Source organism: Podarcis liolepis (genome assembly GCF_965112155.1).
Source record: "Podarcis liolepis genome assembly, chromosome: 10".
Lineage (NCBI taxonomy): Eukaryota > Metazoa > Chordata > Lepidosauria > Squamata > Lacertidae > Podarcis > Podarcis liolepis.
In genome coordinates this window covers 6436399-6452166 of record NC_139562.1, presented here as the reverse complement: position 1 = coordinate 6452166, position 15768 = coordinate 6436399, and the positions used below count along the sequence as shown (strand labels likewise).

General features: G+C 40.3%; 2 protein-coding genes across 4 annotated transcripts in view; one reads left to right on the top strand and one right to left on the bottom strand.

Annotated features, from left to right (window-relative positions):
- The window catches only part of IL15RA (interleukin 15 receptor subunit alpha), a 237522-nt gene that overhangs the window by 193883 nt on the left and 27871 nt on the right, over positions 1-15768 (top strand). The window lies entirely within an intron of this gene.
- Positions 1-15768, bottom strand: part of TASOR2 (transcription activation suppressor family member 2) — a 61541-nt gene that overhangs the window by 24018 nt on the left and 21755 nt on the right. For 2 of the 3 annotated variants that reach the window (XM_083460845.1, XM_083460847.1), the window contains 7 exons: positions 10091-10216; positions 9962-9981; positions 9748-9847; positions 5150-5250; positions 3340-3443; positions 787-859; positions 599-670 (listed from right to left, as the gene is read on the bottom strand). In XM_083460845.1, coding sequence (XP_083316971.1) covers positions 599-670; positions 787-859; positions 3340-3443; positions 5150-5250; positions 9748-9847; positions 9962-9981; positions 10091-10116 — 496 coding nt within the window. In that variant the 5' untranslated portion in view covers positions 10117-10216. Of the gene's footprint in view, positions 1-598; positions 671-786; positions 860-3339; positions 3444-5149; positions 5251-9747; positions 9848-9961; positions 9982-10090; positions 10217-12546; positions 12969-15768 lie in introns of those variants that run through there. The other variant, XM_083460846.1, reaches the window with a different exon arrangement.

Here is a 15768-nt window from a genome sequence, read left to right as displayed (position 1 = left end):
ATTGAAAACATTGCAAAGGCGGAGAAAGAAGATTCTACCACCCAATTTGGATGGTCCTCCAAACCATGGTTTGGGAGACAAGCTGTGGGCTGCCACTTCCCATCCCACCCATGGTTTCCTTCTGCCTCCTATTAGGCGCTAACCATGGTTTGCTAGGGCCTCCAAACTGGCAAATTACGGCTTGCATTCCCTTCCTCCCTAGGCCAGAATCAGAAACCCGTTCCAAACTCTCTTTTTTTCAATTCTGGCTTGGAAGGAAGCGGAAATCAGAGTTTGCATCTTTGGACGTCCCTGGAGATGCAAGGCTGTGTGTGACATGGGGCGGAGTCTATCAAATACAGTGGAACCTTGGTTGTTGAATGCTTTGGAAGTAACCCAAACGCCAACAACCCGGAAGTGAATGCTTCCGTTTTCAAACGTGCCTTGGAAGTTGAACGGCTTCCGAGGCACTTTTCTGCATTTTTAAAATGCCAAGCGGCATTTGCACCTCGGTTGTCGAACGTTTCGGAAATCAAACGGGAACGGATTACGTTCGACAACCGAGGTTCCATTGTGCTGCCTGAATTCAGCCTGTCGAGGCCAAGCAAAGGGATAGTACCTGTTAAACACTTCCTCGGGGAAGAGATTAAAAACAAGGCCTGAAGACACGTAGATTCGCCCGGGCCAGAATCTGCAGAGAGGAGAGAGAGGGAGACTGGTAAGAGCTTCAAATCTGACTCTTCCATTAAGATCACATATGGATATATTTTTTAAAACCACAGCAAACTTCAGATCTTTTATTCTTACCTTTTTCCTTTACCAAGGCAGATGAGGAAAGCAGGATGAGAATCGCCCGGTCATTTAAATATTTGACAAGTGCCTACAAAGCATAGGAAAAAGGTCACCATAGGAACACAGGAAGCCACCCTTTACGGAGTCAAACCCTTTGGTACATCTAGTTCAGTAATGTCTACACCAACTGGCAGCATCTGTCCAAGGTTTCAGACTGCAGACATTCACAGCTCTACCCAAGGATTGAACCTGACTCTGTCTGCATGCAAAACATGTGCTCAGCAACTGAACCAAGATCCTTCCCCTTCTCAAGCTATGATCAGTTTAACACCCCTTTTTAGGTAAAAACAGAATATTGGATTGCATGAGCCTTGGTTTGATCCATCAAAGCAATATACATGCTCTTGATTGTTTTAAATGTCCATAATGTACATTGCATACAGTTCAAATTTGTGCATTTTGTTACAGTGGTACCTCGCAAGACGAATGCCTCGCAAGACAAAAAACTCGCTAGACGAAAGGTTTTTCCGTTTTCGATTTGCCTCGCAAGACGAATTTCCCTATGGGCTTGCTTCGCAAGGCGAAAACGTCTTGCGACTTTGTTAAACCGTTAAAACCGTGCTTTGCAAGACGAAAAATTCGCTAGACGGCAAAACTCGCGGAACGAATTAATTTCGTCTTGCGAGGCACCACTGTATCTCCAAAGGGTTGTTTGTTGGTTGGTTTTTAATTCTTGCAACAGCTGATTAAAGTATGGTGTGTGGCTGGTGAAGAGTAGCAGAGAACAGTGAGTTTAACAGCAAAGTGGGAATTCCAAGCTGGTTGGCCGCTGCAGAAAACCAGATGTTGGACTGGATGGGATCTTCAGTCAGATCCCGCAGAGCTCTTTTACATTCAAACCAAGGTCTCCCTGAGCCAACACTCTTCCACAACAGCACTTTTTCTTAATGCGGGTGGGTGTGCTCTTATTCTATTAGAAATGTTGGGTTACAACAATTTCAAAATCAACGTTAAAAACAGTTTAAAACAAATTACAATCACAAAAGTAGGATGGAACACAGTAAAAGCAACAGCAGCCCAAGACTACTTGCTCTTATTAATCTAGCATCCTTAAAATGCTGCTCAGCGTTCCAAAAACTTAACACACATTGATGGCAGGGGCTGGACAAGACGAGCCTTGGAGTCCCTGCCAATTCTAGGATCTTCTTGTAATTGCCACAACAGCCCGGCTGTCCTGAGCTTGTGTGGGAGCTGACATTTCCACCGGGGCCTGGCTAGCTCAAGGTCTTCAGCTCCACAAGACCAGCTGTGTTGCAAGGGCAGCTGGGCCCTGAATAGAGGCACACCTACAGCCAGATCTTCGTACGGCTGCTGCTCTTGTTTCGTAACTATTTTAAAAGGAGGTAGAAACCTCGGGCTCTCCTGGTTCAGCCTTGTTTCACTTTCAGTACTGACAGCTGCGCTTTGACAGCAGACCTTTACTTTCATTTTACTTTCACTTTGAGCTGTGCTCCGGTGAAAAGAGAGTCGCCCTGAGGCAGAAAGATACACAAACGCACGTCGCTTTTTTCGGGGGATCTGGGCAAAAGTCCGAGCCGGGAGAATTAATCTGAGCCTTAAAAAGCCCAGAGCTGAAAGAGGAAGTGGGAAAGAGCACTACGCATTCAACTTCCTCCCTAGAGAGAGAGAAAGATTGCTACCCTTGCCATCTCGTGCCCAGGGGGGCACCGTGTACAGGTAGGTGTGTGTGTGTGTGTGTGTGTGTGTGTGTGTGTGTGTTGTGGTGCTGGGGAGTTCAAAGGCTTTGTGGGTACCCAGGAAAGACCTCAAGGGCCCACTGCATCCATCTTTGACATGCTGGGGACTCCTGCCCTAAATCATAGTTTAGCATGACCTGCAGGAGCTGGAAGGATCTTTGGGGTTCACATTCTCTCCCCTCCTCCCATTGGCTGCGCATGGCTGGAAGAAGGACTCTACTAGTGTGCAGTTTCACTTCCACTGACCCATAGCCTGTTGTGTCATCCAGACCAGGGAGAGTGACTTAGAACAAAATGTTTAACAAGCCAGCTTCAGAAACTACAGTTTGAAAATGGCTTGGAAGCTCAGTCCAGGAAGAAGGCAGATAAGGGAAAATGAAACCTGAAGATGCTAACTGGGGGTGGCAAAGTGGGGTGGGGGGGTCTGAGGCAGAGAATAGAGGAGACACCACGCAAGTTTTCGAGGAACAGAAAATGATCTGGCAGTACAAAAATACTTTTACAAATAGATAAATCAGCAAATTCCTAGAGTCCTGCTGCAACAGAATATTGGAAACTGACCTTTTTCTATTTATAGATCCCCAGTTTTCTGATTTGTTAACCCCTTCTTTGCGGCGCTCCCTAAGCAAACTGTCTCTGCGGTTACATCAGAATATTAAGGGGCTCTGTGAAGTCCTAGGCCACAAAGGTTGTCAAAATGAAGGGATGCAAATTCTTACTTTGCTAGGAATGATCAGTAGGTAAGGACTGGCAGACATCACTCCACAAAAGTCAGGACAGAAAACTGGTCTCCAAAGCATGATGTACTTACCAGATCTTTCTCCTTCAAGCTCTGTGTTAACTGATTCACTTTTTGTTCATTTTGATTTAACATTTCCACTTCGTATAATCGGAACAAAATGCCTTGATGGCAGACTGCAGAGAAAACAAGCACATTTTTATTTCAGTATTTTTGCAAAAACTCTTGATTGTTTTAAAAATTATTCAGTACCTAACTTCTGAATGCAGTAACTGTCCCAGAATTTATGTATTCATTTATTTGAACTTATTGCTAACCCTTTGCCTGAGAATCCCAGGGTGGGTTCTACAAATGTCACAATTAAAATAAAGCCACAAGAATGACAAAATAAAAAAACCAAATGAACAGTAATGCAGAAGGGGGAGAAGACTGGGCCACTCAGCCAACATCCTGGGAAACCCTGATAATTCACATTGAGCATCTCTTTAAAATATGTTAACCCTATATGCATATCCTAACTTTGTAAAATTGTTCTAAAACATTACAAAAGGGAGAAACTTAAATGTGGTAGAGGAATGCAAGGCTTATAACAAAAGAGAAAGCAAAACAGAACCACCACCACCCAAAGTAAATAAAAATCCTAGGTGAAATACTGGACTCATGGTAAATAATGGACATGTGTCCTTCTTTACAGCAGACAGTCCTCTACTCCCCCATTTGTTGAATGTTTTCACCAGGGAAATCTGCTTGGCCTCATCACTGTCAGCTTTCAGCTGCCAAGATAAGACATTCCTGATTACCAAAGCTTTTTGGTTGCTAACTCTATTCATACTGTAGCTATGACCCACGGCCTGTTTATGGCATTCACCTTTTAGCTGGGTGGGGAAGGATCTGCCCTTTTCATAAAATTTTACTCGATGAGCACTTTTTACATTTAAAAAATTGTTTTTTTTTAATTTTTTATTTCCTGCTGCATTGTTTTCAAATGTTGGGCAAGCTATGTGCATTTTAGGGCATTTTTAAGTGGCTCAGACTTTTTGGGGCATGGAAAGTAACATAAACAAACACCCATTTCAAGAGCTGTCCAGTCCAAGATAATGAGAGGCGGTCTCTCTTTTTTGGCAACACTAATGAACCCTGATAGCCTAATGCAAAAGTAACTAACAAATAAGAAATCAATGCTGCATGTTTGCACATCGGAGTGCTAACTCTGGTGTTAAGATAAAGCCAACTTGGAGCAGAATTAACCCCCTACAGTAAAATGTACTCCTTCAGTTCGACAGATTGCCCCTTGCAGTACTGTGTATGGACTTGCCTTTCTGTAAACACAGGAATGTGTTTGGGGGTGGGGTAGCCAGCCAGGAACAAAAATCTGTGTCAATACTCTTCTTCCAAGTAGTATAACTGTAACAAAATGCAATCTGATTCTGGCAAAATTCTAAGTTACTTTCACAACCATATTTTGAGAGGTTGCTCAAAATACGGTTGCTAGATTAGCTGTTCGGTAGTTTCGCTTCCCCTTTCATTTCTATAGGGAGAAAGCTGGACTCACGATAGCTTAACTTAAAACTTATTTTTAAAAACTGAAAAATCCCAATCCAATTTCACCGTCACAGATCATTTTAAAAACAGTTCAAGATCCTTATTACCCCAAGTAAGTGTTCCTTGGCTATAAAAATCATGCCTCCAATTTTAATCCAAAAAATGAGCGATTGTGGGGGGGATCAGGTATGGAAAAATTAGGAAAGTGCCAGAAGAAGTTTGAAAGCAATAACCATCTCACACAGACAGCAAACATGACCCCTGAAAGGAAACTAATAACCACTTTTAATAAAGAAAGGAAGTAATTCTTTGCACAGCTTACATAATTTTAAAACGGTACCTTCATGATTTGTGTAATTGTTTTCCCCAAATACAGCTTCGGGCAACTTTTTTCTCAGCTCAGATATGCCCACAACATACCTGATCTCTAGTCTGGATGGCCTAGCAAAAGAAAAAGGGGGTTATAGATTCAAGGAATGCCCGGAAACTTTCCTGTCCGGTGACAATCCTAAAACATTGCAACACAGATGAAGCCCTCTGTTACTCAGACCCCTGCGTAGTAAGAGAAGAATTACCGCATTTATTTGAATGTAATGTGCACCCTTTGTGGCCAGATAACGTCGCAAAAAATAGGGGGCAAATTAGATTCAGCGGTGCATTAGGTTCACGTAAATATAGTACTTGGCTTACCAGAAAACATAACTGAAGACAGGTCAACAACCTGTCAGTCTCTTTTAAAAATTTGTTTCTTTAGAACTAAAAGGAGGTGGACTACAATTAAGGATTTATTATGTTTTCAGAATGCATTAGAAAAATTATATAGAAAGGTTTATTGTTTTGTGTACATTCAAATGTAAGATAAAACATATGCAAAGGGACTTGACAGGAAGTCAAAGTTGAAGAAAAGATTTTGGAAGATAAAAGGGGAAAAAATATTTACTTTCATTATTATTATTTTCTGTGCGGGTGTGGGTGTGTGGGTGTCTGCACATATGTGTGTTGTTGTATGCAATGTTTGGGAGGAAATAAGACGGTAAATAACAAATAACAAACTAAATATCGATGTATGTAATTTTTATTTCTTAATTATATTTAGTGGTAGTATTGCTGTATTGTTTTTTGTAATATAAAACCATTCAATAAAAATTATTTTAAAAAATTAAAATAAATGTTTCTTTAGTTTTCAAAAGTCTACATACTTTACTATCAACAATATGTTTAATTTATCCACTGTCTTCCCATCCCCCCTCCATGATGTTCTGTTTTTACCCTTTAATACAGAATATTTTAACTTTTAACATTCCATATGTACATCCTAAATTATTATACCATAATATACACCCAAAATTATTAGCTTTAATGTCTTTCTACTCTTGCTCATATTTCGAATCCTGCTCATGCTTCCATGCAATTATAATAGTTCTTCAGATATTCTACAAAAGGTTTCCGATCCTTAAAGAATGTTTCGTCATTTTGAACTCTAATTTTTGCTGTTAGCTTTGCCAGCTCCTTATATTCCGTCATTTTAAGAAGCCATTCTTCCTTTGCGACTGAGAAATACTGCCTATTTCTGGGACTAAACCTGGGACTGAAAGTGAGAGCTAGAATTAGCACCGCAAGTGTCAGGGCTGCCGTAATCCAATAATAATCCAATCCTGAACTAGTTCAATATCATCTACTACATTGATTGGCATCAGCTGTCCAGGATTTCAGCCAGGGATCTCTCCCCGCCCTGCCTTGGAGATAACTGCGAGAAATTGAGCGCTGGACCTGCAGTATGCAAGCAGATGCCCTACCACTAAACTAAGGTCCTTCCTATACGTGCTACCAGATCGTGTCCACTAGCAGTAGGCTGGTGCTCGGCACTCATTTCTGATAAATTATTTCTGCGTTACCATGGGAGTTTGTATCAAACTGCATTGACTGTTTGTGAAACTGGGCTTTATGGCACGCTACTGTGCTGCTTCACGGTTCCTTTTATTTTACGGAAGTAGCCAGAAAAATCAAACAACATAAACCGTTACCTGGAAAATGTTCTCCAAGGCTGACCTTTCTGCAATTTGCATTCTAGAAATCGATAATGCAAGCCCATCTCTCTACAAACCTATCGTTCTGAAGGTTTCCATTTCTCCCCCAAACTAAATAATTAAATCTGTCAGTTTCCTGCTGTCTCTAGACATGCCAGGAACCACTCCCTCGTGGATTTTTCCATTTATGCCTCCATACGATTGTTGCTGCTGTTAAATGTGATTACTAGTATGGATTTCAAGTTGCTGAGAATGTCCTGTTTTCCCAACTCTTGCTTTACTTCCTTACAATCTACGGGCGCGTTTCTACCGTTCCGTCCTAACCAGGTGTTTTGGAGTTGTCCATGTTTTGGAGAGCCATCGAGCAAAGACCCAAAATGCACAGTGGCCCACCAAGACCATGATAAACCAGCTGATGTTTAAATGTGGAGGGTGGAAGATTGCTGACCAGCTAGAGCTAGAGGGCAGCAGTATGGGATAACTGCTGCATTGCAGAAGTTTGGAGATGACCCCTTCCAACTCTACAGTTCTATGATTCTATGAAGATTGATCAAATTAAAAGAGGTGTGGGAAGGAAAAGAAGACAACAGGGCAGATAGATAGTCAAAGCTGGAGGAAAATACAGTGGTGCCCCGCAAGACGAATGCCTCGCAAGACGGAAAACCCGCTAGACAAAAGGGTTTTCCGTTTTGGAGGTGCTTCGCAAAACGAATCTCCTATGGGCTTGCTTCGCAAGACGACAATGTCTTGCGAGTTCCTGCTGGTTTTTTCCCCCTCCCCCCCTTTTTCTAAGCTGCTAAGCCGCTTATCAGCTGATCCGATCAGCAGATAAGCCGCCAAAAGCCGCTAATAGCGCTAATCCGCTAATCCGTCAATGGGCTTGCTTTGCAAGACGAAAAAACCGCTAGACGAAGAGAATCACAGAACGGATTATTTTCGTCTTGCGAGGCACCACTGTATTCGAGAATCGTACGCTGAAAATGTTGTCTATAAGAATAAAATAAAATTATTATAAATTAGTTTGGAGATGGTATTTAACACCAGTCAGATTAAATCAAATAAACAAGGAATATCCGGTGTTATGTTGGAGGGGATGCCAGGAAATGGAATTATGTTCACATGTGGTGGGGGTGTAAATATGTACAATTTTTGGGGCACAAGGGATAGAAATCGCTGGGTTGTAGCTGACCAAAAGTCCAGAGGTAGCATTATTATCAATTTACGATGGGGTGGAAGGTTCACAGGCTATGAAGGACTTGCTTACAAATTTACTGACAGCTGCACAAATAAAATGGAAGAATGGTGTAAAGAGGTGTGGGATAAACTAACATGTGCCATTAAGGTAAGACGGGGAATATGCAGGAGAAATGATGTTGAGGAGATACAGAGGGTGTTTGTAGAATTTGTACTGTTAAAACGGAAAGCATCGCAAGAGGTGCTGAGATATTGGGAGGTTGGATAGTTACAATGGAACAGTCTCGCTGGTGGGGTGCATTACTTTTAATTACCGTATTTTTTGCACCATAACACTCACTTTTTTCCTCCTAAAAAGTAAGCGGAAATGTCTGTGCGTGTTATGGAGGGATGCCTATGGGTGGCATGCCTACGGATTTTCCTCCTCTAAAAACTACGTGCGTGTTATGGTTGGGTGCGTGTTATAGAGCGAAAAATATGGTATTTATGATCAAACTACTGGACACTTTCCACCTGGGGAAACAGAAAGCTACTGTAGGATGGTACATAAATGTTAATAATAATAATAATAATAATAATAGTAATAATAATAATACTACTGTAGGACAGTAAAAGCTGTTTGACTGTGGATCAGATGACCTCAGGAGGTGGTGGACTCTCCTTCTTTGGAGGTTTTTAAGCAGAGGTTGGGTGGCCATCCATCATAGAATCATAGAGTTGGAAGAGACCACAAGGGCCATCGAGTCCAACCCCCTGCCAAGCAGGAAACACCATCGGAGCACTCCTGACATATGGTTGTCAAGCCTCTGCTTAAAGACCTCCAAAGGAGGAGACTCCATCACACTCCTTGGCAGCAAATTCCACTGTCGAACAGCTCTTACTGCCAGGACGTTCTTCCTAATGTTTAGGTGGAATCTTCTTTCTTGTAGTTTGGATCCATTGCTCCGTGTCCGCTTCTCTGGAGCAGCAGAAAACAACCTTTCTCCCTCCTCTATGTGACATCCTTTTATATATTTGAACATATCACCCCTTAACCTCCTCTTCTCCAGGCTAAACATGCCCAGCTCCCTTAGCCGTTCCTCATAAGGCATCGTTTCCAGGCCTTTGACCATTTTGGTTGCCCTCCTCTGGACACATTCCAGTTTGTCAGTGTCCTTCTTGAACTGTGGTGCCCAGAACTGGACACAGTACTCCAGGTAAGGTCTGACCAGAGCAGAATACCATCAGGGATGCTCTAGCTGGGATCCCTGCATTGCAGGGGGTTGGACTAGATGACCCATGGGGTCCCTTCCAACTCTACTATTTTGTGATTCTGTGAATCACATTAGACAACAAAAGCCATTGAAAAAGCCTCAGTGTGCAACCTACCGCTTCCTTTAGGGTATGATCTGCTTCCAAAAATCAGAAGCCTTCCGAATGTCTCACACACACAAAAGAGAGAAGTTAGAACACCCACCATGTAAAAAAGTATATTTGAGTAATTTTTATCGAGCACAGATGCTACTATGTTTTGGTTTTGAAACTGGAAAAGCCATCCAGTGTTTTTTTTTTTTAAAAAATAGATTCTGTAATTATTTATTAACTGCTTTCTACTAAACTTTACAGTCAGGGAAGTGGTATATAAATATTACATCTTTTTTTTTAAAGAATGCACCTGCTTTTCCCTGCTATTCCTCTAGAGACATCAGAGCAAAGAGAAATGAATCATCGCACTTACAACTCTGCTGGGATGGAGCCGCTAAACGCTGAACGAAGAACAATGTCACACAGTCGCTGTTGCTGAATGAAGAGCTGACCTTTCCAGGAACAATACAGTGCTAAACGTTTCCAAAACCAAGTGGGGGGGGGGGAAAGATATTAAAATTGCAATACGAAGAGAAAAATCCATCAAAAATGAATTTGTTTACCAAACCGACACGAAGTGCTCTTACCTTTTGTCTTACGTTCAGCTCTGCAGACAGGAAAAAGGGAAAGAATGGAAAGTAAAAGCTGTTTTAAAACCACTGGGGGAATTAAAGAAGAAATGACTTGTTTTCGTATATTTATTCAAAGGTGCTTACGAGCTCTTGTGGTTTGATGGCGACATTCTCTGCAGTTCACAGTGCTGAGGATTTAACAGTTACATAGGGGCAGGTCTGCCAAGGGTCTTCAGCAGCTTCACAACCAGAAAATTCATACGAGTAATGCTGGAAAAAATAAGATAAAGTAAATCATATAGGATGGCGGCCTTTCCTTGTGTCCAATATGTGTTATAGGCGTTTATCTCAGTAACCTGAACAGCAACCCAGCAAGGTATGATCCTTGCCTTGCAGTTGGGAAGATACAAGGACTTGCTTATGGCCTCCCCACAAGTCCAAGGTACTGTATTTTTTGCTCTATAAGACTCACTTTTTCCCTCCTAAAAAGTAAGGGGAAATGTGTGTGCGTCTTATGGCGCGAATGCAGGCTGCGCAGCTATCCCAGAAGCCAGAACAGCAAGAGGGATTTCTGCTTTCGCTGCGCAGCGATCCCTCTTGCTGTTCTGGCTTCTAAGATTCAGAATATTTTTTTCTTCTTTTCCTCCTCCAAAAACTAGGTGCGTCTTGTGGTCTGGTGCGTCTTATAGAGTGAAAAATACGGTGTTTTTGATATTTTGTTGGAAGCCTCCCAGAGTGATTGGGGAAACCAGATGGGTGGGGCTAATAATAATAATGGCAATTTTCAAATTGGAGACTTTCCAGCTCACAATACATTAGACCTCACCAAAATCCATCCCCAAATTCTGGCAGGATCCTCTAAGGTGTGTGTGTCCCGCGTACCGCAAAACAATTTCATATGTGAAAGTAAGTCTTTCCTCACCCCCAATGGATCTATAAATAGATAAAAGTATAAATTTGTAAATTTACGAAATTAAGAACAAACGATGTAGCTATAAAATAACTTCCCCAAAATTGTTCCCTTTGCATTTCTTCCAGGTTTTACTTCATTCTGCGTTCTCTCATTCCGATCACAAATAGAGAGGCTGAACTTTTCAATCCAAGTTTTACTGTGTTTGTAAGGTTAGCCATTTGTACAATGCCTCTGATTTCATTGAACCCGTCCTCTATTTTTGGTGTTTCCCGCTTTTTTCCAGGCCTGTGCCAGAGTCATTTGCCACCTCCTGCCGAGGGGAATAATTTACCTCCTTACTTTTGTTTATCTCTTCTAGTACACCTTAATTTTAAAACACATCCAAAAACACAACAGCTTAGCCTCATTTTACATATTTATAAACCACATTTCTGTAAAAAAAACATAGTGGGAGTGGTGTACGCAACATAAATTGTAAGAAGTCCAATAAATGGTGGTTGTCAAGGAGAAAACTGCATTGCAAAGGCCTGCCTGAAAATGTCTAAAAGGAGGCAGTTATGATTCCTGCCGAACTTCTAGTGGCAGGGAGTTCCACAGGGCAGAGCCTCCCACCCAAAATGGCTTGGCTCCAAGTCAGGGTAGATTTGATTTAAATCAAATCGATTTAAATCACTAATCAGTAAGACTTGATTTAAATCACTAGTCAGTAAGACTTGATTTAAATCATTTTTTTACAGAAAGACTCATTCTTGCTGGTATAATCTTAATATTGACAACCAGAGGAAGGTTTCATTTTTGGAATAATAAATTTTCAGAGTAGTTTTGACAGTTATATCAAAAATTACTGATTTGGTTATACTATTAGGAATACATAGACAGATAATTATGAAATTATTGTGAGGTTCAATCAGTTAAATGTTTATAGTTGGACAGCTTTTCTGCTGTACTTGATTGGAAGGAGAAAAACAATCATTTCCTCCGAAAACAAAAACTCCCAACAACTTAGACTGAGTTTCAGCACACATGAAAAACTTAAAACAAATCCTTATTTCCTGATGGATAGCCTTTGGACTACAGTGTAACTTAAATAGAAAAGTATCTTTAGAAAGGTTTTTCCTCCGAAAGCGTTTTATTTTAAAAACCTGATTTAAATTTTTAAAAATCCAATTATTATTTTTTAAATTAAATCATTGATTTTTTTATCCACCCTGCTCCTAGTAAAGGCTGAATAAACCTCAAAGAATGTGGGGAAGGAGAGTAGCGTTTGGACTAATAATAATAATAATTTTTAATTATACCCTGCCCTCCCCAGCCAAGGCCGGGCTCAGGGCGGCTAACAAGCAATAATAAAAACAAGTTGAATGAATACAACTTAAAAACAAGATTAAAATACAACATTAAAATATTGAAACATTAAAATATTAAAATGCAGCCTCATCACAGGAGAAAGAAAAAAGAAAGAGGGGGAGGGAATCAAATTGTAACTTAAATAAAAAAGTATAAGTAAAAAGGCATCTTTAGAAAGATTTTTCCTCCGAAAGCGTTTCATTTTAAAAATCTGATTTAATTTTTTTAGAAATCCAATTATTATTTTTTAAATTAAATCACTGATTTCTTTTTATCCACCCTGCTCCTAGTAAAGGCCGAATGGACCTCAAAGAACGTGGGAAAGGAGAGTTGCGGAGACCATTTAGGCCGCGGCGGAGCTTTTACTTCGCCTTTCCGGCGTCAGGCGGCGGCGGAAACCGCGCATTTCCGGCGCCGCCTGGCTGCTTCCCCCGAAATTCAGCGAAACGGGCGGCGGAGGCCCGGAAAAGCCGGACGCCATGACGCCCAACGCATCTTCCTGGCCCTGAGGAGGGAGGCCAAGATGGTTGCCGCCCATCCCTGGGCAAGAGAACCTTCTAGAATCTTGTCGGTTGGCTCAAAAATGGAAAAGTGACAAGATACCAGCTAATGAAGAATGGAAAGAAAACTAATGGATTGTGCTGAAATGGCAAGACTAACTGAAAGATTAAGAGACTAAGACAATAGAGACTTCAAAAAAGATTGGGAACCATTTATGTTGTATCTACGGTAGACCTTCTGGGAAATGATATATAATGAGATGAAAAAGGTGTCGAAATATACATTTTTTTTAAAAACCGGAAACATTTTTACTTGGTATTATAGGTCAGGACATGAATAGGCAAGGTGTTAAATTATTCTTATATGCAACAACTGCGGCAAGAGTATTATTAGCCCAGAAATGGAAACAAGAAGAAATTCCGACGAAAGAAGAATGGCGGACGAAATTAATGGACTCTGCAGAATTGGACAAAATGGCAGGAAGGATTCGAAGCCCTGCGGGACCAGAGATTTTGATTTTAATTTGATTTAATTAATCTTATAATGAATGTTTTAGAATGTTGGATTATTTTGATTGTTGTTAGTCGCCCTGAGCCCAGCTTCGGCTGGGGAGGGCGGGATATAAATAAAATTTATTATTATTATTATTATTATTATTATTATTATTATTATTTGCAGAAGATTGGAAGAAGTCTATGAATTATTTGAAGAGCAACTGTAATCAACAAATTACGCTTGTAGGACTACAAGGAGAAATATACGAAGTGTTACAAAGTAGAAAAAGATAGAGATATTGGTTATGAGTTTGAAATGTAATAGGGAAGATAAGAGATGCATACTGAGAGATTAGACTGGAAAATTTTCAGACAGGATGGATGGAAGTCAAATATTTGAATAAGATGTCAAAGTAGGTTTAATTACTGTTGGAAATGGTATGTTAAAAAAACACTAATAAAAAAATATATTAAAAAAAGAAGAATGGCAGACGAAATTAATGGACTATGCAGAATTGGACAAAATGACAGGAAGGATTCGAAACCTGCGGGACCAGAGATTTACAGAAGATTGGAAGAAGTATATGAATTATTTGAAGAGCAACTGTAATCAACAAATTACGCTAGAAGTTTTGTAAGGAGAAATATACGACATGCTACAAAGTAGGAAAAGATAGAGATATTGGTTATGAGTTTGAAATGTAATAGGGAAGATAAGAATTGCATACTGAGAGATTAGATTGGAAAATTTCCAGACAGGATGGATAGAAGTCAAAAATTTGAATAAGATGTCAAAGTAGGTTTAATTACAGTTGAAAATGATATGTTAAAAAAAAACTAATAAAAAAATTATATAAAAAAAGAATATTCTTGTCGGTTGGGCGTGTTGGAAATGATATGTTAAAAAAACTAATAAAAATATATTATAAAAAAAAGAATATTCTTGTCGGTTGGGTGTGTTGGAAATGATATGTTAAAAAAAACTAATAAAAAAAATTATATATAAAAAAAAGAATATTCTTGTCGGTTGGGCGTGAGGGGCCCACCTGCAAGAACCTCCGGCCCCTCAGATCTATGGGGCGGCAATTCCTCTCCCCCTCTTTGCAACCCCAATGGGGGAGACTTGCTCACGAGTAGCCCTGTCCGTAATGGACAGGCTGAGGGTGAGGAGGGCCTGCAAAGAGACTTGGAGCCTCCTCTGGGCCGGCTTGGCTGTGAGGCGTTTTGCGTCGCCTCAGGCGGCAGAAAGCAACCCACAGGTCTGATTGATTGACAGGCTGATTGATCCACGAATAAGCCAGTCAGCCGCAGAGACGTTTCCTGGGAAGGAGGAGCCTAAAGGCAGCCAGGCTCCTCCCCTCTTCAGGAAAGAAATAATATAATTATTATGATTAAAGGCCTCTTTTTTGGGGGGGGGGTATAAAAATGTGTCAAGTAATTGTCAGAGATGCGGAGATAACTCAGGAACTTTCTACCATATGTGGTGGATATGTAGGAAAATACAGCTATTCTGGGAGAGTATCCATGCAGAACTGCAAAAAAATGCAGATCTCTTTCTTTATTTTTTTATTGATACAGCAAGAAAAAAACCCCACACAAATACCAAATTACACACAGGAATAACCACAGACACATAATTTTCTTAACAAACAATAGAACATATATTGGTCTTAACACTAAGGACCCAACCTCCCGTCTATTCCATATTTTGATTTCATATTACTTATTGTCAATACACATTTTTATCATAATTAATTTTTTTCTTAATATATCTAATTTCTTATATCTACCTTGCAACTATTACTGAAGGTCCTCGAATGCTGCAACAGAATTTAAACTACTGTATTTATTTTTCAAATATTCTTTGAAAACCTCCCATTTGGAAACAAATTCCTGTTTTGATTTATTCTGACCAGATCTGGTTTTTTATTGAAAGAGATCTCTTGCAATAAAAAAACCAGAGGCCTACCTCCTGGGAATAACAGATTTGGATATTCTGCAAAAGAGGAAGGGTATTTTTTTATACGCGATGGCAACAGCAAGAGTTCTGATCGTGGCAAAATGGAAGAGTAACAAAACCCCCTCTATACAAGATTGCATCCAAAAGCTGACAGAATATGCAGAATTAGACAGTCTATCCGAAAAAATAAAGAATAAATCAAAACAGGAATTCTGTTGCAGCATTTTTCTCTTTTGTTCCTTTTTCATGTATATGTGTTTATTTGAAGTGTATATGTGTGTATGTATTTGCAGTGTTTTGCTTATATTTTGTAACAATTATGTTAAATTAAAAAAGCAACAAAAAAGAATCCCTAATAGGAATACTTCTGGGTTTTTATTAAATGTAAACTTTGATATTTTTTTCATCTCCTCGTAGACCATGTCCCAGAATTCCAGGGGTCCTCAAGCTTTTGCCTCTGGGCCGCACTTTCAGAATAGTCATCCCTCGGGTTACAGACGCTTCAGGTTGCGTTTTTTCCGGAACGGGTTACTTCCGGGTTTCTGCAGCCATGCATGCGCAGAAGCGCTAAATTGCGCTTTGCACATGTGCAGAAGCTACGAATTGC